At 36.6% G+C, this 25,805-nt stretch overlaps 1 protein-coding gene across 3 annotated transcripts in view; it reads right to left on the bottom strand.

Moving 5' to 3' along the window:
- The window catches only part of TRAK2 (trafficking kinesin protein 2), a 70,569-nt gene that overhangs the window by 40,226 nt on the left and 4,538 nt on the right, over positions 1–25,805 (bottom strand). Inside the window, exons 2-3 of one of the 3 annotated variants that reach the window (XM_019939133.3) lie at positions 16,935–17,075; positions 5,957–6,247 (exon numbers count right to left, since the gene is read on the bottom strand). In XM_019939133.3, the coding sequence (XP_019794692.1) occupies positions 5,957–6,047 (91 nt within the window). In that variant the 5' untranslated portion in view covers positions 6,048–6,247; positions 16,935–17,075. The remainder of the gene's footprint in view (positions 1–5,956; positions 6,248–16,934; positions 17,076–25,805) is intronic. The other 2 variants (XM_019939131.3, XM_019939135.3) reach the window with 2 other exon arrangements.

Below are 25,805 nucleotides of genomic sequence, written 5' to 3'. Positions count from 1 at the left end.
TTAAAATAGAGAAAATACAGGATGTCATATCAACCCTCTCATTTTTAAAAGAGATCTGGTATTTCCTTTGGGGGTGGCATAAAAAACATGTTCTAACTCTGGCAAAGAACGGACAAAGTTAATTTTAAGAAAACATACCTTAAAAGAGTAAATTTCAACTACTTGATCTTAACAATGAGGAGGCTGACATTAATCAAATCAAGTACAAGGAGACTGACAATATCAGACAATCCTATTCACCCAGAAGGACAAGCAGTGGTTTCATAACCACAAAGATGAGGTATATAATCACAGAGATGAGGTACATTTAAAACCTTAAATATGGATCTAAAGAAGCTCCTCTCAACCCTTAGCAGATCTCTTAAATAAGAGCTCTGAAAATACATCCAAATAATATTACTATGAATTCTATGCGACTGTTCAAATTTTTCCTGCCACAAGTATATCACATACAGATTGTCATTATAAATCTGCAGGAAGAGAAGTTGACTATAAATACATGCAGAGCTAAAAACAGACTCTTAGGCATTCAAGGGTATAATGAAAATGAAGAAAAAAGTAACATTCATTAAAAGAACTACTATTCCCTAGAAATTTTCTTTTAATAAGTAATAATAAAATTCTGTGAAAATTCAAGATTACCAATTCCCTACTTCCAAAAAATAATTTTAAAAGTGAGTACACAATCAGGGTTTAGTAGATTCAAATAACATCCTTAGGAGCAAATCCTATTTGCTCCTATATATATATATATATATATATATATATATATTTTTAAAAGAAGATGTTGGGGGTAGGAGTTTATTAATTAATTAATTTATTTTTGCTGTGTTGGGTCTTCGTTTCTGTGTGAGGGCTTTCTCTAGTTGTGGCAAGCGGGGGCCACTCTTCACCGCGGTGCATGGGCCTCTCACTATCGCAGCCTCTCTTGTTGCGGAGCACAGGTTCCAGACGCGCAGGCTCAGTACTTGTGGCTCACGGGCCTAGTTGCTCCGCGCCATGTGGGATCCTCCCAGACCAGGGCTCGAACCCGTGTCCCCTGCATTAGCAGGCAGATTCTCAACCACTGTGCCACCAGGGAAGCCCCCATATTTTTGATAATGTACTATTTATTGCTTTCCTGATTGTCCAGTCTTAATATTTTTATCCTCCAAATGTCCCTTCCTTATGCTCACTTCTTTCTAGCCACATTGCCTCCATTTAGGTTCAAGGCCTCCTCTTGTTTCTCTTGAATATGGCCTCAAAAGTGGTCTGTCCTCATTACACTCATATTTTCCTCTACATCTTCATATCTTTATTAAGTTACTCTCCTACACAAAGCGAAGAAAGGCCTGAATTTCATCTAGCCAGAGTAGAAAAACCTCATGAACAGTTAGGACAATCAAAAGATCCTAGAAGTGTCATGCCTACTGGTAGTAGGGTTAAATTAATGCAGAATAAAGCATACTAGAGTATGGTCTTGTGATATAGAGACTTAGATAGCAAAGATTAAAAACAAGCCTCAAAAGAACTGATATCGGGCTTCCCTGGTGGCGCAGTGGTTGAGAGTCCGCCTGCCGATGCAGGGGACACGGGTTCGTGCCCCGGTCCGGGAGGATCCCACATGCCGCAGAGCGGCTGGGCCCATGAGTCATGGCCGCTGAGCCTGCGCATCCGGAGCCTGTGCTCTGCAATGGGAGAGGCTACAACAGTGAGAGGCCCGCGTACCACAAAAAAAAAAAAAAAAAAGAACTGATATTATCAGCAAGTAACTTGAGGACCTGCCAAAATAATAACAGTTTTTCAAATAAGACAAGAAAATTCAAACATCAAACAATATAACATTCAAAATATTCAGCATTTGATAAAAAAATTACTAGATATTCAAAGAATAAGCAATTTGTAACCCATTACCAGTTGGAAAATAAATCAATAGAAACAAGCTGAGTAAAGACAAAGATGATAAACGTGGTAAACAGCAATTTCGAAATAGCCATTATTAATATGCTCAAAGATTTAAAAGGAAAACATGAATTTGATGAAAAGAGAAACAGAAAGTATTCCTATATTTATAAAATTCAAATAGAACTAGAGTACAATATCTAAATTTAAAAATTCACTGGATAACATTAACATATTAGATACTATCCAGAAGAAAAGAACAGTAGACTTGAAGGCATAGCAATGGAAACTAAAGTGAAAAAAGATTAGGAAAAAAACCAGAGCATCAGTGACTTGCATCACAATAACAATCAGTCTAACACACATGCAACTGGAGTCACAGAAGAGGAGAGAAGAGGGAGCAGCAAGGATATTTGAAGAAATAACAGTCAAAATCTTCCAAATTTAATCAAAACTATAAATCCATATTTCAATGAAGTTCAGTGACTCTAAGCAGGATAAACACAAAGAAACCCAAAGAGAAAATCTTAAAAGCAGAGAGAGAAAAAAAGACACATTACATTTGAGGGAACAAAGACAAAAATGATCTCATCAGAAGCAGTGCAAGGTAGATGACAATGGAATGTCATTAAAGTGTATAAAAAAGTCAACTTAGAATTCTGCACCAGTGAAAACACCTTTTAAAAATGGTGAAATAAAGACTTTTCAGACAAGCAAAAAACTTTGAATAGTCATTGCCAGCTGACCTATATTCCAAGAAATGTTGAAGTTCTTCAGGCAAAAAGGATATAAGATGGAAAGTTCAATCTACAGAAAGAAATAAAGAGTGACAGAAATGGTAAATCTGTGTGGAAATATATAAGCCTTTTATTCTCATAATGTATTTAACTTATAATTGTTTAAAGCAAAAATAATAACAATTATGTATATAACATATGTAAATATAAAAGGCATCGCAAGAATAATACAATGGCAGGGGGAAATGGAAGAATACTGTGTGTCACTTTATGAAATAGTATAATGTTATCTGAAGATAGACTGTGATAAATTTAAAAATGCATATTGCAAACTCAGAGCAACCATTGAGAAAAAAGAGAGGTATAGCTATTAGGTCAATAGTGGAATTAAAATGGAATCCTAAAAAAAACAAACCAGCAAACGAACAACTCAAAAGAGGAAAGGAATGAGGGGAAAAAAGGAAGAAAGAACTTTTAAATGGAACAAAGAGAAAACAAGTAGGAGTTCAGTAGACTCAACTAAACTGATAATTATATTAAATGTAAATGGTCTAAACATACCAATTAGAAAGTAGAGATTGTCAGACTAGATGAAAAAAAGATCTGACTTTAAACTGTCTATAGGAGATGGCCCTTGAATATTCAGATAAGTTAAAAGTAAAAGGATGGAAAATGTTATCATACCAATTCTACAAAAAACTCTTTCAAATATAGAGAAGGGAATACTTCACAACTCATTTTATGAGGCCAGCATTGCCCTAATACCAAAATCAAGCAAAAACATTGCAAAAAAAGGAGTACAAACCAATGAATGGGACACACACACACACACACACACACACACACACACACACAAAACATTAGTATATCAAATCCACAATATATAAGAATGATAATACATCATGACCAAGTAGAGTTTTCCCCAGGAATGCAAAGCTGGTTTAAAATGAAAAAATAAATCAATAGAATTCACCACACCAATGGACTAAAAAAGAAAAACCATCTCAGTAATGGAAAATAGGTATTTGACAAAATTCAATACCCATTCATGACAAAAACCTGTCATCGAACTAGGAAGAGAAGGACACTTTCTCAATTTGAAAAAGGGCATTCTCAAAAAACTTCTGGTGAAAGACTGTAACTTCTCTCCTAATATTGGAAATTTGGCAAGGATGTTTGCTCCCTCCACTTTTATTCAAAAATATACTGAAATCCTGTCCCATTCAAAGGGCAAGAAAAAGAAATAAAACACATCTAGATTGAAAAGGAATATGTAAAACTGTCTCCATTTGCAGACATTATGGTTTATGTAGCGAATGCTAAGGAATTTACAAGAAAGTTAATAAAACTAAGTTAAGCAAAGTTGCAGAATACAAAGTCAATATATAAAGAATCAATTTCATTTCTACATACTAGTAATAAACAGCTGGAAAATAAAATTAAATAAACAATGTCATTTATAGTAGCAGAAAAAAATTAAAAATTTAGGATTAAATTTAATAAAATATGTGGAAGACCTGTGTAATAAAAAGTACAAATACTATTAAGAGAAATTAAAGAAGACCTAAATAAATGGAGAGATATATCATGTTCACGGATTAGAAGACTCAATAGTCTTAAGATGTCAATTCTCTACAAAGTCTATATAATTCCATTCAAAATTCCATTAATCTTTGTTGGCAGAAATTGACAAGCTGTTTTTAAAATTTATATAGAAATGTGAAAGGTCTAGAATGGCCAAAATAATTTTTTAAAAAGAAGAGCAAACTTCGAGAAATTATACTGCCTGATTTCAAGATTTACTACAGAGTTACAGTAATCAAAACACTGTGGTATTTATGTAAAGATAGACTTAGGGATTAAAGAAACAGAATGGAGAGTCCAGGAATAGATCCACACATACATAATCAAATGATTTTTCAATGAAATTACCAAGGTAATTCAATAGTGTAAAAGATAATATTTTCAACAAATGGTGCAGGAACAATTAAACATTCAACTGGGAAAAAGAAATCTGGACCCTAACTTCATTATATATTCAAAATTAATTATAAAATTGACCTAAATGTAAAAGCAAAAATTATAAAACTCTTCAAAGAAAACAAAGGAGAATGTCTTTGTGATCTTGAAGTATGCAAAGATTTCTTAGAAATGACACAAAAAATATGAACTATAAAAGCAAAAATTGATAAATTGGGCTCCACCAAAATTTTAAACTTTTGCTCTTCAAAAGACACCAATAAGAAGATGAAAAGGCGAGCCATGGTCTGGGAGAAAATATTTGCACCCCTTTACCTAACAAAGGATTTACACAGAATATAAAAAGAATATTTACCACAATTCAGTAGTAAGACAGATATAAAAATGGGCAAATGATTTAAATAGACAACTCAAAATATCTAGAAATAGCCAATAAGCACATGAAAAGACACTGAACATCATTAGTCATCAGGGAAAAAGAAAGTGAAACCACACAGAGGTACCAGTACACACCTACTAGAATGGTTAAAATCAAAAACACTGACATTATCAAGTGTTGATGCTGTTGTGCAGACGTCAGCAAACTATGGCCCACAGGCCATACTGAACCAAACCGTACACTTAAAATGGGTGCATTTTATAGTATCTTAATGCAGGTATCTCAATAAAACTGAACAAAAAATGGGAAAAACTTTAGGTTTAGATGGGTTGCAGAATTTTATGGAGTTTTAGAAAAGTAGTACTGTGCATACTGTATGTTATATAACACCTCCAACTGGTTTTGTAGCAGTATCCCATATTTAAACACATTAATACAATTTCAGCAAACAAGTATTCCAACTAAGTGAGATGTCTAGAAACAACTGGAAAGGTCAGGTTTTGTGGACCAGTGAGTTTTAGAACCAAAGTTTAGAAAAAATTTTGGGTGTACAGAGTTTTTAAAATTTAGTCTTGCAGATAAGGACTTATGGGGCTGTACCTGTTTTTGCATACCCTATATGTCCTGAGAGCCTCTTATGTGCCAGATACTGTTGTTAGGTGACTGCAGGGCACAGAAACACAAGCAACCCTGTTCTTGCGGAGACAGGAAGATAGGAATAGGAAGACAAGATAAGGGAGATAAGTGTGACGCAGTTCCTACTGACCAGGGCTCACATGGTACAGGGGGTCAGATGCAGACAAGGAACAGAACCCAAGGCAGATTTTGATAATGCGATAGGAGACCTGGGGATGGAGAGATTAATTCAGTGGTCTCTGAGGAGACCAGGCTGGAAAGAGAGGCTGAGTTCCATCATGGTGGGTCTTATACGCATTTTATCCTGTAAGCAACAGCACTTCATTTATTAAACTGGACTCACCAGTGATGCTCTCTGAGTCTCTGTGATTGATATTCATGAGGTTTTCTTCACCCATCGGTGACGTAGAAGTGGCATTCTGGGATTGACTCATGCAAGGTCCTTTCTTGTTTTGGTTGAGCAGGACAGTTTTGGTTTGAATCAGAGTAAAGGAAATCCATCAAGCCATTCAATAAAGAAAGGTTCTGGTCAAATGGATATTTTCTTTTAAACAGATTTTTTTTTTTGATGGTCAAATGACATCTGGAGCAATGAGTGCTCTCATGTGATTATCACTCCTTGGATGGTCATGACCTAAAACAAAGAACACATCAAGTGACTTTAGAAATCAGCATGCTCATTAATAACAGCAGTCCAATTACCCAGAACGTCTGTCATTAAGAATGTTTTCCTAGGGCTTCCCTGGTGGCGCAGTGGTTGGGGGCCGCCTGCCGATGCAGGGGACACGGGTTCGTGCCCCGGTCCGGGAAGATCCCACATGCCGCGGAGCGGCTGGGCCCGTGAGCCATGGCCGCTGAGCCTGTGCTCCGCAACGGGAGAGGCCACAACAGAGGCCCGCGTAACGCAAAAAAAAAAAAAAAAAAAAAAAAGAATGTTTTCCTAATGATACACACACCACATGGATAAATCTAGAAATAATATACTGGATGAAAGGGTCAGACAAAAAAAGCACATAGTTTATGATTCCATTTATATAAAATTCTAGAAAATGTAAACTTATCTATAGTGACAGAAAGCTGATCAGTGGTTGCCTGGGGTTGGGGAGGGTGACCAAGGGGCAGGAGGAAAGTTTGGGGGATGATAAATATGTTCATTATTTTGATTGTGACAATGGTTTCACAAGTATATACATATGTCAAAACTTATCAAATTGTATATTTGAAATATGTGCAATCTAATGTAAATTATAATTCATTAAAGCTGTTTTAAAAATTTAAAGATAATCTACTGTTTAAAGTAAAATAATAATAATATATTGTGGGGTCTATAACATATGCAGAAGTAAAACATATTAAAACAATAGCACAAAGGCCAGGAGAAGAAAAATGGAAATATACTATAGCAAGGTGTTTATACCATACATGAAATAGTAAAATATCACTCAAAGGGGAACTGTGATGAATTAAAAATGTATACTATAAACTCTAAAGCAAACAATAAAATAACTCAGAAATTACAGATATAAACCAACAAAGAAGATGAAACGGAATAATACAAAACAGGGTTTTTCAACCCTGACACTACAGATATTTGGGTCTGGAAAATAATACTTTGTTGTGTGCATTGTAAGATGTTTAGCAGCATGCCAGTAGAACCCTCTTCCCAGACCCTCTCCCAGTTTTAACAGCCCCCAAATGTTTCCGGACAGTATCAAATGTCCCCTGGGGGGGGCAAAGTTGCCCCCAGTTGAAAACTACTGATATGAAAGATGCTCAACCTCACTTATAATTAAAATAAATAAAAATGTAAAGAAAATATTTTTCATCCATTAGATCAGCAAACATTAAGTTTTATTATATTCATTGTTGGAGGGGTACGGAGAAAGTGGTACTTATACTGTTGATAAAAGTGCAAATTGATACAAGCTTTTAGAAAGGCTATTTGGCAATGCCTACCAAAGTTTTCAATGCATATACACCATAATTTAACAATTCTACCATTAGGAATTTATATGATGGAGATACTCACAGAGTATGCCAAGATGTAGGCATAAGGATGCCCATACAGTATTTTCTGTTTTTAAAGCATACGTACACAACTGGAATCAAGATATCCATAAAGAAATAGTTTAATAATGGTATATACAAAGGAATATAATGCATTAAATATATGTGTGTATTTTAAAAAACCCAATTGTTGCAATCAAAAAAACTTCAATATTAATTATAAACTTAGCTTTATATCAAAAGACAGTCTCTACTAAATAGTGTCTACTTAGCAACATGCAGCTTCTATTTATGGCTAATTCATTCTCATGCCTACTATTTACAGGCATTATAAACATGATGTGTTTTTTTTTTTTTACAAGAGTCACCACCAAGAAATAGAAAAGACCAAAATAAAAGCACTAAATTTAGGAGACTGAAAATGGTCACTGAGGTAGCACAGAGACACACTGTCAGCAACTACTAGGGAAGATAATTTCAGAGACAGAATGGGCAACAGAATTAAACATTACAGAAAAGTCAAAAAAGATCTTTGGTTTAAAAAAGGTGGTATACAGAGACCATAAAATCAACAGTAACCTTCTAGAAACCAGTTCAATCAAGAGATTAGGCCCAAAGTCAGGCTGTAAGTGATCAGGAAGCAAGATGGTAAGAATGGAGTTTAGTGAGTATACAACAAGATTTGCAACATCCAGGCTTTCATGGATTTCCGTGGACAAGTAAAATTTCAAAAACTTCTGTGGTTATTGGCATAGGGTTGCTGTTTTTATACTTCATAAATGAAAAAAAATGTATAAGGAAAAACACATAATAAACAACATTCCTTCCCAGAAAAGTTTATAATTTTATGTTGACATAAAAATTTTCCTATATTTGAATTCAGAAAATTTTTATAAATTTTTAAAATTCTATTTTATATAAACAATTATTTTCTTGAAACATGTTTGTCAACATAGCAATCTGTACTAGCCAGTGCAACATGAAGTAAAGCTCAAAAGTATTTGTTTAGGTACTTTGATTTTAATTCCAGTTGTCAAAAATTCATTTTCACATCCAAGATCAGTCTACTGTGTGCAATTAAATTCTTCCCCATGTGCTATCTTATTGTCCAAACTGCCATTACCAAATTAACCACTGAAAGGGCAATGGAACGAAAGTGCATCAAACCAGTAAAGATTTGCCCACCCCCACCCAGTGAGGTTGGGAGGAGGCCATTATTGAGCCTACCAGAGTGGTTAAGAACATGGATTCTGAACTCCAGCTCTACTACCAGTTGCATGACCGTGAATAAGTTACTTAACCTTGTTTCTTCATTTGTAAAATGGGCTTAATAACATGGTCTACTTTATGGGGTTACTATGGGGATTAAGTGAGTTATGAGAGGATAACAGTAGCACCTACCTCAGATGGTCACTGGGGAAATTACATGAGTTAATACATGTAAAGCTCTTAGAACAATACCTTAGAATACAGTAAATACTATGTAAATATTAGTTATTATTATTTCTACCTCCACCAAATAGTACAATTTTATCATTATTATTATTGTACCTTACACAAACTTGGGCACACTGTAAACCCTACTGTTGACTGCTAATACAATCTGCTCGCAACCTAAGAAGTCACATTTACTTCCCTCTGATGAGTGATGTTAGTTTTGTGCCCTTAATCATTTTCTTTCTACCTCTGTGATTCATGAACAAACCGAAAGCTTGCAGAGTCAGAGTTCTAAATGTAGTAGAAACTAAACTTTGGCAAGCACAAGCAACACATATTCAGTGCATTTTCTAGTTTGTACACACTTATTCTTAGTAACTCCTTGAGTATCATCTACTTGCTATGCTGGATCTTTATTCACTCTTTTTAGGAACAACTTCACGGCTTTTTTTAATAAAACAGTCAACCAAGCATGTGTTATTTAACAAGAAGCCAGCCTTTGTAATTCTTGCACATTTAGGAAAAAATAAAGTAAACCAGCTAAGTGACTTATTTTAATAAGAATGAGACTTAAAAAGAACAAACAAAACATGTCACTGATATAAACATTGCTGGCAGAATACAACATGCTGATGACTTAGTTAGCCTAGCCATGGAAACTAAAATGGTCAACAGTGAGGGCCTAAATATAGGCCCTGTGCCTTAAAAAAAGCTTGCTACTTCCTTAAAACGGGATACTCTGGCCAAAACAGACTTACAGAAAAGGCTAAAACAATTCAGGACACTTCACTTTGACAAGAGTGCAGAGCCTAGAAATACAGTAAATATAATGATGTGACAAACATTTAAATTGGAAAAATATATTTAAAATTTTTATTGTACAAATAATACTTCGGGGATTAATCTAAAATACATGTTGGCTGCTCATCTGAATGCAGAAGTGGGAACAGTGCCAATCACCAACTCCAGCAGCAGCTCTTGTAGACAGTGTCAACCTTCAACCAGACAAAAGATAAACTGTATAATTTAAAACATAAAATAAATGGACCACGTTTCCTATATTAAATAATAGATTTTCAACAAAGACAGAGACTCACTAATTTTTAATGTATCTGGCTACATCAAAGACAAAATTTACAAAAAATACACAATAATTTTAAAATTAGATATTGAACCACAAAAAAAAAGAAGACTATACAATGGCTTCAGTGCTAAAAGCTGAAAAAAAGGGTGGCAGGGGGTGTCACCCCCGAAATCCAACCTGGATAGTGGGAAGCAGATCTTACAAAGGCAGAGCCCACACACCAACACCAAGGCCAGCTTCATGGGCGAGCCACAGTACACTACATTCCGAAACAGTTACTCTACCAGCAACTGTAAAGTTCACCCTGAGGGGCTATTTGGTCCTAGCAAACATTTGATCCCTCTTTTTTTGTATCATTCAATTTAATGACCAGTAGGGTTTTCAGAATATAAACTACATGGAGGCAGCTCTACTTACAAGCAGGACAAATTCCAAAAGGCTGTTAAAGCCGTTAGTCTAAAAGAAATCCGTTAGTCTAAAAGTCCAAAACCATGAGTGAAATTTAGGTTTATGGTGTCTGTATTTCCTCCGAGCTGGTATGTTTTTGGCATTAAAAAAAATAAGTGTCCTGTTTTGTTTACAATGAACATTTACTGAGGCAGGCAACCCCTCCCTGCCACAATCTCCACCAACAGAAGGGAGGCAACCTCTGGCAGCTAAGGAATCCACACCAGAGTTTCACCTGCAGATTAGAAAAGGCCTTGAACCCATGGTGCATCTGTGGCTTTTGATAAGTTTCCACAGCACCACTTTCACTCACCACGCTCAGCCTTTAAGTTCTTGAACTACAACTTTAACCTGAATTTCAAACCTTTGACTAAATAGGCTCCCATTTTAGAGATGATCCTCTGCTGAAACCATTTCAGACATGCATATTTCTTCACCTTTGGCTGACTCACTCTCAACTGCACAGGCACATCTTTTTTCACACATCCTGCGACTGTCCTTCGTAATCATTCTTATTGTCCAGACATATATTTAATATGTATAACTTCCTCACTTTCAATTTTTTACACTATTTCTATGTTAGTGTTCATCCATCTATCACTAGTACTGCTTTCAGAGATAAAATGGGGGGCTTCCCTGGTGGCACAGTGGTTGAGAATCCGCCTGCCAATGCAGGGGACACGGGTTTGAGCCCCTGCATTGGGTCTTTGTTGCTGCGCACGGGCTTTCTCTAGTTGCGGCGAGCAGGGGCTACTCTTTGTTGCAGTGCGCGGGCTTCTCATCACGGTGGCTTCTCATGTTGCGGAGCACGGCCTCTAGGCATGCGGGCTTCAGTAGTTGCAGCACGCGAGCTCAGTAGTTGTGGCTCGCAGGCTCTAGAGCGCAGGCTCAGTAGTTGTGGCGCACGGGCTTAGTTGCTCCGTGGCATGTGGGATCGAACCCATGTCCTCTGCATTGGTAGGCGGATTCTTAACCACTGCTCCACCAGGGAAGCCCTGGAGGCATAATTTTAGATGTTGCTTGTGCTTGGCATTTGGTTTCAAGCCAAATACTAAAGAAGGTTTGAAGAAAAAATTAGTCTGCTGTCTTGTTTGCAAAGATACTGAATTTATATTCCAGTAATCCAGTCTGAACTATTGCAGTGGAAAGGGATACTGTTTCTCTATACTTCCTCAACAAACAGTAAATAGCAAGAGAATGGGTGACTGCTAATAAGTATCTGATTCATCAGGGTCTTCAAATCACTAGGAGCTAAAACTACCACAGCAACACTGAAGAAGGTTTTCTAGGCAAGGAACCATCTGTGAGCTGATGATTAATTTTACAGCAGCCACATTATACAACTGTGATTGTATATTCTGTACTTTACCTTTTCTAAAATTAGGCAAATAATCCAAAAATAAAGAATATTAGGCACTTTTTCACGAAAGCCAGGTCTAGTCATTACTAGAATCCTTATGTTTCATATTTTACATCTACATCCTCATCAAAGTGCAATGACAATTATTAAAATATGACCCCAATTACGAGGAAAACATTAAATCATGCTTTCATACTTACGCTTTAAGAAGTTAGGAAAGCAGGATTTAAAAGAAAATGTTAAAAGATAATATTTTATGGTGTTTAAATAATTAAGTTTTACCCGTCTGGAAAATTTACACACCCAGTGTGCTAGAGTAACAACTATGGCACCTAACAAAGGTTATCACTATCTGTGGATTTTATTTTCAAATTCTTGGAAGTATAGTATTAAACATGTTAATAAATATGCTTCCTTTTCCCATTTGGCATTTCAATGAGTTACACATATTGGTATTCAAAAGTTAAAGTCAGAAAAGTTAAATAGCACCTTTGTATTTGTAATGGACTATGAAATAACATATACCACATAACCCATTTATTTTCACAGACTTTTCATTAGTTATCCACATTCACCAATTGGTAATATTAAAACAATCTCTCTGTGCCTCAGTTTCCTCATTTATAAAATGGGAACAATAATAGTACCTATTTTATGTGGCTTAAATGAGTTAATACTTATAAAGCATATATAATAGTATTTTGTAAACAGTGAACATTACTTATGTGCTTAATATAATTTAAAAGTTAAATAGATAAGGATGTAGCATTATAAAATACAAACAACACCATTTCATGGTACCTGGTCATGGGACGCAGACTTAGAAGATACAGGATTCAGATCAGTTCCTACGCTTCCACATTGTCAACAGCTCTAGCTCTCAAAAAGAACATACTTTTATAAAAAGCATGGCTCTATATCTCATCTGGAATTGCCACCTAACAATAATTCAGGAGTTCTAACAATTATTCTTACCTAAGGTAATCCTTTCTCGTCACTAACTACTGGCCGTAGAGAAACTCTTACAAAAATTTATCCAAATAAAAAGCCCATGATGGGTATGCAGACTAGTGCAGCCGTTCAAAAGAACCATGGAAACTATGTTGTCAAATTAAGTACACACGTACCCTTTGATCCAGCAATTCTGCTCCCAGGTATATCTATCTCAAAGAAATTCTCACATCAGCCCATAAAGAGACAGGTGTGAGATTGTTTCCTGCATTGCTATTTGTGGTAGTAAGCTGAGGGCCTACTCCCTCTAGAGTAATAGGTAAAATGTGGATACATACCATGGAACAATACAGCACTAGAAGTACAGTGCTGAGTGAATAAAGCAGAAGCAAAAGGAGAGAGACACCATAATGCAATTTACATAAATTACATTTTTTCTGTATTATGAATACATTAAAATGCTTGCCTTGCGGGGAGGAGAGTAGGGGAATTTGGAGCAAGGTATGGGGATAAAAGGGAAATTTTAAAAAAATCTATGAAGTCCTACTGTTCTTTTGGCAGGCTACTTATCGTATAATCATTATTGCAACTCTTCAATCCTTAATGTCTGAACATGTGCCTGGAGGTGAAAACATTTTCTGGAGACAGTGTATGCAGAACTAGCAATCTCTGCAATGTAAACTATGTGGGGCACAGTTCCTGACAATTTCTTAAAAGGCCATGTTGCTTTTATATTACTACCTAGCTGCTCTAAAGCAGTGTAATTAGATTTCAACTAAAGAAATGGTTAAAAAAAAATACAAGTGAGATTAAGCCTCAATGTTGACATCTTCAGGTGTTTGGTTATCTGGTAAAAGTTTTGAAGGGAAAAATGTTTAAAGTTCAAAGATGACAAGAGTTTAAAAGTGGTACATAATAAGTTACATTCCTTAAACAAACCTATTTATCATCTGATGAAAATCAGCCACAAGTGACACTGAAATTTCCATTCGGTTTCTCTCTTTTTCTTTAAAACACACAAACACAACACACACATATGCGTGTGTGCACCTTTGTCTTTCATTATAAATAAAGTCATATGTTCATTCAAAAAAATTCAGGCAGTAGATAAATATGGGCAATCAAATAAAAGCTCCTTGTAATATTTTACCATCATTCACTGGGAGATAGACTGTTGATATGCGTTTAGTAGCCTACTCATTTATCTTTCCATGACAACATATTGCCAATCTACGCCATCTTTTTAATGTAACTCACTTAGTAATGAATTACACAGTATTCAGAATATACAATTATATAACCACCAATTTTTTCCATCAGTGACTTTCTAACAATTGCTCATCCACTTAAAACTCAAGAATCTAAACTTTTTTGTAAAAAGCTGGGTAGTATGTAAGCCTTCAGTCATCTATTATCTTTGTTGTTGTTATTGTTTTTAATCCTTTAAAAATGGAAAAACCATTCTTAGCTTATAGAACTGGCTAGATTTGGCCCACTGGCTATAGTTTGCTGACCTCTGGTCTATACCTTAAATCACAGTATTTTTGCACCACAGAAGAAAACAATGACACAAAACTCTTAAAGAAAATGCAACAAGTAACTGAATAAGTATAATAGTATCAACATCATATTTTCAAAATTCTACTTCTAGACAGGAATTCCAACTTTTGCATGATTTCCCAGTGACAGTGAGTATCAAAAAAGATAGTAGAGGGCTTCCCTGGTGGCGCAGTGGTTGAGAGTCCGCCTGCCGATGCAGGGGACACGGGTTCGTGCCCCGGTCTGGGAAGATCCCACATGCCGTGGAGTGGCTGGGCCTGTGAGCCATGGCCGCTGAGCCTGCGCGTCCAGAGCCTGTGCTCCGCAACGGGAGAGGCCACAACAGTGAGAGGCCCGCGTACCGCAAAAAAAAAAAAAAAAAAAAAGATAGTATATATATAAAAATCCTAAAACCAGCATAGGCTACTAGTTATACATCTCTAGTTTTATCCCTTTTTCCCATAACCCATTTTTTTCAAACTTGTTTCTGTAAAAGATTATGATTGGCTTAGAAATGTGAAATCCATGGCAAATTATTATTTGGCAGTCAAAAATAATTTAGTGACGTCATATGTAGTTTAGTCAAAGAAAATCGGATAGAAAGTAGCTCAAAATTACTAAATGCAAACCTCAAAAGGGTAGTCTTCTTGCACACATTCACAAAATAGTCTTGGTTTAGTTCTCTAAGAGAAAGATCAACTCCATACTTGAACTCTATCTGAAATTCTGTATCCTTTTAAGAGGGCACTATCTTCTCTGAACCACCTGGCAAAAGAGCTACATAATGTTATATAGTATAATCAATTCTAACACTGCAAAAGCTTTTTCAGCATAGGGTTTTCTTATAACTTCTTTAAAGAATGGAGACTGCGTTTAGTGTGAATTACTGAAATTTTTGAAAGTTTGGTAAATGGAGAAAATAAGTTACTTTAAGGGTTATTATTATCAAATTAAACCTAACAAGGCACACATTTCATCATTTTAACATCAACAGTGGAGCTCCTCTTAGGAAAGAAATGCTTTTTGTTCAGGAAAATACATGGAAAAGGCACTTAGGGTGGAAGGTAAGGCCTTGCAGCATCAAAGGAAGGCAAAGATGCTCTGCATAAGACTAGGGAAACAATTGTTTGTTTTTTCCCCTCTGGAGAGGGAGAGAGAAGGCAAGGGGAAGAAATCCCATCCAGATAGCAGTAACTCAGAGGCCACAGAACACTAGGAATTTGCAGAAGTCTTAGGGAGGGTTTTTGGCTTCTCCATAACATGAAACTGAAGGTTCAAGCCAACTGTTTAGTTCTTAAAGGGTCGGTCTGGATACTCAGATGACATTTAGGTATAGACATGTTAAAATAGTCACAAGAGTGGTTGCTATCAGGAATTTATATTCCAGGATATTAATAAAGTCATCATAGCTATATTTTAAATCTTTTTTTAAACATAGAAAATTATGTCCTTTTGACTAAAGTAATGATAAAAAAAGAAAAAAAAAAAACAATTATAGGTCTTCAAAAATGGATAATGCAGAGGAAATGGCGTTATAAAGTTTGTGGATTTCCTATTCTCTTAACCAAAAATGGGGGGAAACATCTCGAGCAGAGGCATTTTACATAATAGATTATGTGGGTACTAAAATATGTACTATACTTCTAGAACCAAATAAATCCTTCCACAACAAATCAGAAAGCATTTTCTTTCAACGTTAACTGGTAAAATTTAGGTAGTAGAGTAAATCAAAAGACACCATCACCTGAAAACCTACAAACACTTCACAGAAGGTTAAGAAATAAACCAAACAGATATAATCATGCTGGCAGACTTAAGAATACTTCTGTATAATCTGCTCTTCCAGACTTAGCTTCAAATCAAATAGCCAAGAAGACGCCCTGAAACAGCACTTTCACAGAGCAGTAAGGTAAATTCAAATTTTAAAAACAGAAATTCAAGAAGAAGTTCAAAATCCACGTCCTCATTTTTTTAAAAAATTTTTATTGGAGTATAGTTGATTTACAATGTTGTGTTAGTTTCAGGTGTACAGCAAAGTGAATCTGTTATACACACACATATAGCCTCTCTTTTTTAGATTCTTTTGTGTCCTCATTTCTGTCTCCTCTAACAATCAAACATAAACTTGCTTTTGGTGGCTTAAGGTGATCCTAAAGCCTTCAGTTATTTTAAAATTAAAATACTTAAAGCCTTTAGAAGTAAAAGTTTCCAAAAGCTGCCAAAAGAAAAACTGTAGGCAAGATAGCTCTTCAGATCAATGAAGTAATCAGTGGCACCAGGATATGCAATCTTATATGACCAGGAACAGGGTGCAACTTAAAATGGGGGTGAGTGATGGTCAGGATAGAATATTTATTATAAACATATTTATAAACATATATAATTCTCGAATGATTCTAGAATTCTGCATATCTAAGACATATAACCATGTTAGTAATATAATTCTACTAGGCAAGAGACATTCAAATTATATTATGGTTTAGACACAAAACTCACTGTTTTCCGAATCAGTTGTCACAGTCAACTCCAGGACTTCAAGATAAGGTTATCTTTTGAGGGAGAACTGACATGTAGTGGATGATTTTGGTTTGCCAATGAAATTCAGGAATCAATCAATCTGTTACTTGTTCTGAGCTGCTAAAAATAATAAGTGGACTATAGATCAAAATAAATCCTTATTCCAAAAAATTAAGTCCATCTATATCTCAATACCTTGCAAATGCCAGGCATTCAATAAACATCTGTTAAATGAATGAATCAATCTGTAGTCAAGTTACATCCTTACAATCTGCAGTAGGGAGAAAATGGAGCCACATGAGAAACAGAAGACAGTTAGAGCATCTGAAAACTGAAGGCTTTCTTAACCCAATTTACAAAGATCTGCATAGGCCTCCCATGGGTTTCAGTAAGAAATGTGAGCATACAAGCAGGGCTATATCAGTTAAGCCCATCAGTTACATTGAAGTTGAAAACATCCCCTGGAAACGGGTTTGACAACAGTGTGGCAAAAAATCAGAAAACGTTTAATACTTGTATCCCCCGCTTTTTGAAAGTTGACTTTATGCCACTTTGCTTTTATGAAAGACCTACATTAGTACCTGTTTTCTCTAACTAAAAAAATGAAAAAAAGACATTTGTTTTGCAGAGAAGTGTTATAGAGGCAGTGGTCACCCTGAGCAGCGAGAGGGGCACCACCAAGCTCCTTCCCAGGGAACTACACTCAGCATCTCAGCATCAAGCCTCTATAGCCTTGAACCATGTCTGTGACCATCTGCGCTTTATCCTGACTTATTTTGTGCAGCTGTTAGTAAGATGTGTCCTAAGGTAATTACTTCGCTTTATACCGGCTTTCCAAAAGGTTTCATAGGAACGCTCTACTTTCTGATAGCAGGGGAAACTTGTACCCAATCCTCCCACCCCATACCCATTTTATTTTAGAAACATTGATAGTAAGATGTTTTCTCCTTAAAGTTAAGACATGGTAATGAGAAAGGTCCAACAGACTGCAATGGGAAGGGGGAAAAAGTCCTTAGATAGAATAGAATAAAAAGAAGTTGATGACTCAGGAGCATAACTATGACTAGCAATTACTGTATTATGGTGACTATGGTGATATGCTCCAGGATTATAAGCTTTTAAAGAGTTCTTTCTCCCTACACTAAATGATCTCAAATTGCTAATTTTTTGGAGACTTAAGTCCACTTCTAGTTTTCTTTTCTCCCTCACTGTGAGGCTATCAACCTTTGTTGCCAGTGTGCCTCTCCCTTTTCTAACCTGCTGTTGGCTGAGAAACCAGATTATCAGAGAACCCAGAAGTTGTCTGCTTGAGACCGAACCCTAGGACCTGTTTTTTGACCCTTGGCTAGTTCCTCAAGTACCTTTTCTTTCATCCCTTCAGCACTAGGGATTCAGCTGGCTTGCTTCTCTTCCTTTGGCACTGTTACCAAGTGCCTTTCTCATCTGGTGTTCTTTTCCCTAGGCTGGCTATGAATATGCTCTGTCCTTTCTTTACTGTCTCCTAAGAAAAGTATAGGTCCTCGTCTCTTTCGTGAGAATTTTACTGTTAATCACTACAGAGAAATACAGTGGAAACGCGGAGAAAATGGTTTAGGAAATCTTAAAATTTTTTATTGTGATTTTGCTCCTTAATCAGTATTTACTGACTCCCCTACTTGGATGCTCCCAGAAGACTGTATGCTCAATTTTTTCCTCACTACACTATGAGCTCCTTGAAAGAAGCTATCTTAGTTTTGTATGCCCCAAACCTTAAAGCAACTGACATACAGTAGGCTCGCAATACATGCCCAACTATAAGCTTAATGATTAAAAATGTCAACACACTGAATTACAGAAGTAACTGAATGAACAAAATTGATTATTAATACACTTCAGTCCAGCATCAACTAAATGAATTGCCTTGAAGAACAAAATCAAGCTAAGATTGAATATTTGAAAGAAAGCACTGTATTTGCTTTATGGAAAACTCTGTATAGGAGTTTGTTGATAAAAGGGTGATATATCATTGTTATAGCTGTGACACAGTACCCACTTTTCTTATAATAACTAAAGAGAATGAGTTGTCAGTTTTGTCAGAAAGCTAAACCTGAACCTTTGGCTCACTGCTTAGTTTTATCATGTTTTCCACAAAGAGCATTTGCAGCTGTTTATGAATACATTTAAAATAAGCCCCATATCAAATAAGAAATGACCAAATATCTTCTTTAAGAAACTCACAATCAATAATATGTCTCATTTGTAATCTTTCAATTTTGTGACTAAACATAAAACAAAGTCACACTCAGCCATTTAGCCTAGTACTAGCTAAAAAGAGAATGGTTGAAAAGAAAATTTTTTTTTAGGTTGTTAAAGGCTTTAGGAACAGTAGTGCCACCTCAGAGACATTGTAGTTGGTTTCCAGTCTCCTCTTCCTTTCTGCCTTCAGACAGAGAGTGCTCTCTCTTAACCAACAAGCTTCCCTTTGTTTTGATTTATACCACTGGTCTGAATAACCCCAAAGCACCACGCAACATGCCTATGACTGAAAGCAATTAAGAGCTGAAAGCAGAGTTCTGGCACTTGGACCCCAAACATGTACTTACTTTACACAAGTGATGAATTTTTGAGAAAGCCATTTTCTAAGTTGACACAGATTTTAAATATAAAGTAGTTAAGTTCTCCTGAAAAGGTCACAAAACCATGTGGAGAGGGGCTGCTGAAAATTCTTCACCCATGGGCGTCACCCCATAGACATGCCCTCCATCATCCTCTTCAATGGCCTTCTTTTCTGAGACAATTCCATACCACACCTTTCTCACTCTTCTCTGAACCCCTATCTGTCCTCCATCTCTCTTTCTCTCATTCCTCCCACCAATAAACCCACATAATCTATAGCTAGATTTCTCTCCAAACTCTGAGAATTAAGTACAAACATAATCTCAGTCATACACTTATTAACGGCAGTGGAAATTAGCAATCCTCTAAGAAGAGGAACTGCGTGGCTGGAAGACAGAAGGGGAAAAGAAACTTATTTTTCATCATTTCCTTCCAATTTTCCTACCATGTGTATATGTCCATCCAGTTAAAAAATAATGAAATGTATGTTATTTGTAAGTCTCTACTCCTGCCTTCTCGCAACTTTGCTCTACTCCACTAGCTTCACCCTCTTCCTTGGCCTATTATCATGTCCAAAGTCTTCTATTTTATTAAAAACAGATAAAATAAAAGTTTATTTTATCCCTATACTCCACTAGCTTCACCCTCTTCCTTGGCCTATTATCATGTCCAAAGTCCCTATACTCCACTAGCTTCACCCTCTTCCTTGGCCTATTATCATGTCCAAAGTCTTCTATTTTATTAAAAACAGATAAAATAAAAGTTTAAAAATCTCCCTTCCCCAAGACTCTGGGTTCCCCTCTAGCTGCTTTCCTCAGCCAAGCTTCCTCACAGAGTATGACTCTCATGCCCTTCTCCTCACCTCTCATTCATCCTTCAACCTCACTGCGATCTGATTTTTCCTGAAACCACTTTTCTTTCAGTGACCAACAGTCCCTGCTAACCAATCCAATCATACCTTCTTAGTTGTTATCTTAGGTCATCTCTGGTTCAATATTACTGACCATTCCTTACTTCAACTTTCCTCCTGTGGCCTCCTGGAGCCTACATCTTACAATGAATGCTCTTTCTCAAATCCCTCCTTTGGATCACCCAGCTCCCTCCCCTTGATCCTTAAATGTTGTTGATGCCAGAGTTCCAGTTGTGACCATGTACCTGTTTTTAATGTACCTTTGTGCAAACCATTCACGACCACAGATTAACCACTTCTTTCGTGTTAATAACTCCCAATCAGGCTTTTCAGACCAGACTTCTTCCTGAGTTCCACTCAAATCTCTCACAGACTGATTATGATCCCTTGAACTGATCCACTGAACAGCAGATACCTCCTTTCTCTCACCTTGCCACATTCAATCCATTATCAAATCCTGCATAGTCTAATACCAATATATCTCAAACACACCCACTTCTCTTCATCCCCTCTTCTACCATCCTAATTCAAGCCATCATCATTTCTTAGAATATGAAAAACCTAACAGACTCCATGCTTAATCTCCTCTCTATTCTCCATAAGGCAACAAGAATAAAGTTTTTAAAACTAAACTCCTTTTAAAAAAATTCAAGGTGTTCATAATATACAGAATAAAATCCACACTTCTAATCAGTCTCCAAGGTTCAGCCCCGTCTGGCCCCTGACTACTTCTCCTCCCTCATCTTGCACCACTCTCCTCTTTGCTCATACTCAGTCACAGGCCTCCTGTCATTTCTTTCCGCTTCCTCATCATACTCTCTCCTATCCTGGGCCTTTGCAACTGTTCACTGTACCCAGAATACTCTCCCCTCTTGTTCTTTATATGGAACTACTTCTCACCCCTCGGGTCTCAGCTGAAAAGTCACCCTCTGGGAGACGTTACCAGTCCACCTGGTCTGAAGTAGCCTCCCCTACCACCTTTATTTTCTAACTTAGCATCTAATGTTTCTTTCCCAACATATATTACAATTTACTTCCTGGAAGTCCTCTTCCAGACAGGAAGGGGGAAAGTGCTATCTTCTCCCTTTCCACCTCCTTGCTGATCAGAATGGAAATACAATGGCAGGAGCTCAAGCAACTCAATAAATATTTGTTGTTGAAATGAACTAGTAACTGAACTGGTGGGTGAATTCTTTCACCATTAACATGTATAACTATCAACTCCATTGTTAAACAACATAGTCATAGACACTCTTAAATTAGACCCTATTTTATTTGAACTATTCCTTCCTTCTTCATGACTTGTCAGAAACCTTTCTAAAAAGAAAGAACTCACAGTTTGGCAAAATGACAGAGATACATGGATAAGCTTCAAAGATCTCAATGATCTTTACAACATGAATTAGTTCCACTTCTATACCACAGGTAGACTTTGTGTGCTCATTTTCTAGCATGAATAAACCATAATACAGGGTGCAGTTAATCAGAACGTCCCAAGGTTACATGAGTCAGTAGTAAAGCTAGCAATAAAGTGAGAGCATTACATATTAAGAAGTCAGTTATAAAAGAAATTACTTTTTTTAAATTAAATTAATTTTTTTATACAGCATGTTCTTATGAGTTACCTATTTTATACATATTAGTGTATATATGTCAATCCCAATCTCCCAGTTCATCCCACCACACCCCCCCAAAAGAAATTTCAATAAATGATTTCAATTAACAACCGGTCAACTAGCTGCTTACAGGACAGCTTTCAATAAATGCCTCTTGAATTAAACTAAAAGTACTGGAAAGGGATAAAAAGTAATATACAACAGTCTCTGTCTTAAGGGAAGATGAATATCTAAGAAATCTAAAATCTGATGGGGAAAGTTCCAATGATCTCCATGATCTAGATTAGATCTAAGATCTAATGATCAAAGAACTGTAAGAATTTAAGAGAATACCACCAGATAAGAAATAAGTAACTAATGAGTATTAGAACAGAACTGTTGTATAGATAGTCAGTGGGGGGAGAGTTCTTTTCTAGCTGAAGTAGCCTGGCTTCACACAGGAGTAAGATTTAATACAGGGCTCCTCAAGGATGGAAAGATTTCAATAGTGAGAATGGGGGTATCCAGTAGGTAAAGGACATAGAAAGAAAAAGAGGCCCCAAAGCAAACAGCAGGCAGAGCCAATTTGGCAGCAGTGTACAGACAAACTTAAGTGGGAATGATTATGGGGAAGATACTTGGAGCTTTAAATTTGGCTAGTTAAGATTAGGAAGTCTGCCCGAATAGCCAAAGCAACGCTGAGAAAGAAAAACAGAGTTGGAGGAATCAGGCGCTCTGACTTCAAACTATACCACAAAGCTACAGTAATCAAGACAGTATGGTACTGGCACAAAAACAGAAATATAGATCAATGGTACAGGATAGAATTCCCAGAGATAAACACACGCACATATGGGCACCTAATTTACAATCAAGGAGGCAAGAACATACAATGGAGAAAAGACAGCCTCTTCAATAAGTGATGCTGGGAAAACTGGACAGCTACAGGTAAAAGAATGAAATTAGAACATTATCTAACACCATACACAAAAATAAAATCCAAATGAATTAAAGACTTAAATGTAAGACCACACACACTATAAAACCCTTAGAGGAAAATATAGGAAAAACACTCTTGGACATAAACCACAGCAAGATCTTTTTTGACCCACCTCCTAGAGTAATGGAAATAAAAATAAAAATAAACAAATGGGACTTAATGAAACTTAAAAGCATTTGCACAGCAAAGGAAACCATAAACAAGACAAAAAGACAACCCTCAGAATGGGAGAAAGTATTTGCAAATGAAACAATAGACAAAGGATTAACCTCCAAAATATACAAACAGCTCATGGAGCTCAATATCAAAAAAACAAACAATCCAGTTAAAACATGGGCAAAAGACGTAAATAGACATTTCACCAAGGAAGACATACAGATGGCCAAGAGGCACATGAAAAGATGCTCAACATCATTAATCACTAGAGAAATGCAAATCAAAACTACAATGAGGTATCACCTCACCCCAGTCAGAATGGCTATTATCAAAAAATCTAGAAACAATAAATGCTGGAAAGGGTGTGGTGAAAAGGGAACCCTCCTGCACTGCTAGTAGGAATGTATATTGATACAACCACTATGGAAAACAGCATGGAGGTTCCTTAAAAAACTAAAAATAGAACTACCATATGACCCAGCAATCCCACTACTGGGCACGTACCCTGAGAAAATCATAATTCAGAAAGAGACATGCACCACAATGTTCATTGCAGCACTATTTACAATAGCCAGGACATGGAACCAACCTAAATGTCCACTGAGAAATGAATGGATAAAGATGTAGCACATATATACAATGGAATATTACTCAGCCATAAAAAGAAACGAAATTGAGTTATTTGTAGTGAGGTGGCTGGACCTAGAGTCTGTCATACAGAGTGAAGTAGGTCAGAAAGAGAAAAACAAATACTGTATGCTAACGCATATATATGGAATCTTAAAAAAAAAAAAGGTATTGATGAATCTAGTTGCAGGGCAGGAATAAAGAAGTAGACATAGAAAATGGACTTGAGGACATGGGGTGGGAGGGCGAAGCCGAGGTGAAGTGAGAGTAGCATCGATGTGTACATATATACGCTACCGAATGTAAAATAGTTGGCTGGTGGGAAACAGCAGCATAGCACAGGGTGATTGGCTTGGTGCTTTGCGATGACCTAGAGGGGTGGGGTAGGGAGGAAGGGAGGGAGGCTCAAGAGGGAGGGGATATGGGGACATGTGTATGTTTATGGCTGATTCGCTTTGTTGTGCAACAGAAACTAACACAGTATTGTGAAGCAATTATACACCAATAAAGATCTATTAAAAAAGAAGAAAAAAAGGATCAGGAAGTCTGAACTTGATTACACAGGGTACAAGTTCCTTCCTTTCTTTGTTTTCTTTTTTTAATAAATTTATTTATTTATTTTATTTTTGGCTGAGTTGGGTCTTCGTTACTGCATACGGGCTTTCTCTAGTTGCAGCAAGCAGGGGCTACTCTTCATTGCAGTGCATGGGCTTCTCATTGTGGTGGCTTCTCTTGTTGTGGAGCACAGGCTCTAGGTGTGTGGGCTTCAGTAGTTGAGGCACGTGAGCTCCAGAGTGCCGGCTCAGTAGCTGTGGCGCCCGGGCTTAGCTGCTCCGTGGTATGTGGGATCTTCCAATACTAGGGCTTGAATCTGTGTCCCCTGCATTGGCAGGCAGATTCTTAACCACTGTGCCACCAGAGAAGCCCCTCTTTTTTTTTTTTTTTTTCGATTAAAACTTTTTTTTTTTCCTACCATGAAACAATATTGTTTGGTCAGTTGGTCACAACTGGGTTCTAAGTCTTTTTTTTTTTAATCTATTTTTTATTGAAGTATAGTTCAATTACAATGTTGTGTTAATTACTGCTGTACAGCAAAGTGACTCAATTATACATATATGTACCTTCTTTTTCATATTCTTTTCCATTATGGTTTAACACAGAATAATGAATATAGTTCCCTGTTCTATTCAGTAGGACCTTGTTGTTTACCCATTCTGTATATACCAGTTTGCATCTGCTAACCCCAAACTCCCACTCCAACCCTCTCCCTCCTCCCTCCTCCTTGGCAACCACCAGTCTGTTCTCTATGTCCCCGATTCTGCTTCTGTTTAATAGGTAGGTTCATTTGTATCATTTAAATTCCACATATAAGTGAGATCATATGGTATTTGTCTTTCTCTTTCTGACTTACTTCACTTAGTATGATAATCTCCAGTTCCATCCATGTTGCTAAAAATGGCATTATTTCATTCTTTTTTATGGCTGAGTAATATTCCATTGTATATATGTACCACATCTTCTTTATCCATTCATCTGTCAATGGACATTTAGGTGGGTTCCATATCCTGGCTATTGTGAATAGGGCTGTTATGAACATAGGGGTGCATGTATCTTTTTGAATTATGGTTTTGTCCGGATATATACCCAGGAGTGGGATTGCTGGATGATATGGTAATTCTATTTTTAGTTTTCTGAGGAATCTCCATACTGTTTTCCACAGTGGCTGCACCAGCTGACATTCCCACCAACAGTGTAGGAGGGGGAACAAGTTTCTAAGTGGAAAGTGACATTTGAAAAATAAATCTGGAGTCAGAATACAGGACAAATTTCAGGAATGGAGACATTAGAGACAGAAAAATAATTAAGAAATTTTACCACGTTATGCCTGAATTATTGTTAATAAAGGCATAAACTAGGTGAATAGAAACAGTAAGAGGGATGTGTGGAATTTGTGAGACAGTAAAATA

This window comes from Tursiops truncatus, chromosome 7, assembly GCF_011762595.2.
Source record: "Tursiops truncatus isolate mTurTru1 chromosome 7, mTurTru1.mat.Y, whole genome shotgun sequence".
In the NCBI taxonomy this organism is placed as follows: Eukaryota; Metazoa; Chordata; class Mammalia; order Artiodactyla; family Delphinidae; genus Tursiops; species Tursiops truncatus.
The sequence above is the reverse complement of the archived record's forward strand: the minus strand, read 5'-3'. Positions and strand labels throughout refer to the sequence as shown.